The sequence below is a fragment of the Haplochromis burtoni genome, unplaced genomic scaffold (assembly GCF_018398535.1).
Source record: "Haplochromis burtoni strain Fernald_Lab_line unplaced genomic scaffold, NCSU_Asbu1 Contig_541, whole genome shotgun sequence".
In the NCBI taxonomy this organism is placed as follows: domain Eukaryota; kingdom Metazoa; phylum Chordata; class Actinopteri; order Cichliformes; family Cichlidae; genus Haplochromis; species Haplochromis burtoni.
Window position 1 is genome coordinate 314,545 of NW_024582902.1, and position 1,072 is coordinate 315,616.

The window sequence follows — 1,072 nt, forward strand, 5'->3', positions numbered from 1 at the left end:
TGAAACTTGGCACACAGGTACAGTAGGTGTCCCAGAGAAGGAATGTGTTGAAAGTTGGACCTCAACTACTAAGGATGATTTTTAATGAATTTCTGAAATTTCCATAATTGTATTGACTGTATTGGGCTGTTTCATTTAAATTTGTGTGCGCGCGCGCGCGTGCGACTGTTCGCGCGCGCGGGTACAGGCTTTCAATCGGCACATAAAGCGAAAAGGCGCTACCGTAAAGACTGGTGTAAAAGCGCAAGGAATTTCATGCGGCGGATAAGAGGCGGCTGGCTTGACCGCGGCTCACAAATGACGGCTCACTTTACCGCGGTGATTTTTTGTTCCAGTCCAGCCCTGCATGTAAACACCTGTGACCTTTAACCTTCTATCTTTACATTTATTTACATCATCATCCAATGACTGTAAGATTGCCTTTCCAAATACAGTCACGTTAAAGTCACGTTTTTTTGTTTTTTTTAACGACTTCCTAAACGTCATCAATACGCGCCAGCAGCCGGGGGAAAAAGCAGAGAAGATGGCGGACGTGGTGAATGTCGGAGTGAACCTGGATGCGTTTTCTCACGCCATCAGCGGCATCCAGGCGCTGCGCTCCAGCGTGAGCCGCGTGTTCGAGTTCCTGAAGGACGGCATGAAGAACCGCGAGACGCTGGAGGGCCGAGAGAAGCAGTTTATATCCGAATTCCAGGAAAACCTAGAGGCGGTCAACAGAGACCTCAAGTGAGTCCAACCACTGTCCGTCACGATCCAGCCTACAGAAAAACACGCTAACCCCCAGACCAGGGTCCATTCATATTTCTGCCGATTTAAGAGTTAATACACAAAGACATGCTGACAGACCAGGGTCCATTCATATTTCTGCTGATTTAAGAGTTAATACACAAAGACATGCTGACGGACCGGGGTCCATTCATATTTCTGCTGATTTAAAAGTTAATAAACAAAGACATGCTGACAGACCAGGGTCCATTCATATTTCTGCTGATTTAAGAGTTAATACACAAAGACATGCTGACAGAAGAGGGTCCATTCAGATACATAATTTTCTTAGGGCTTGATAAAGCAT

The 1,072-nt window shown here is 46.1% G+C and overlaps 1 protein-coding gene across 1 annotated transcript in view; it reads left to right on the forward strand.

Annotated features, from left to right (window-relative positions):
* The first annotated feature begins 359 nt into the window (after window positions 1-359).
* Window positions 360-1,072, forward strand: part of med27 (mediator complex subunit 27) — a 6,652-nt gene continuing 5,939 nt past the window's right edge. The window contains exon 1 of the mRNA XM_005947750.3: window positions 360-726. Coding sequence (XP_005947812.1) covers window positions 524-726 — 203 coding nt within the window. The 5' untranslated portion in view covers window positions 360-523. The remainder of the gene's footprint in view (window positions 727-1,072) is intronic.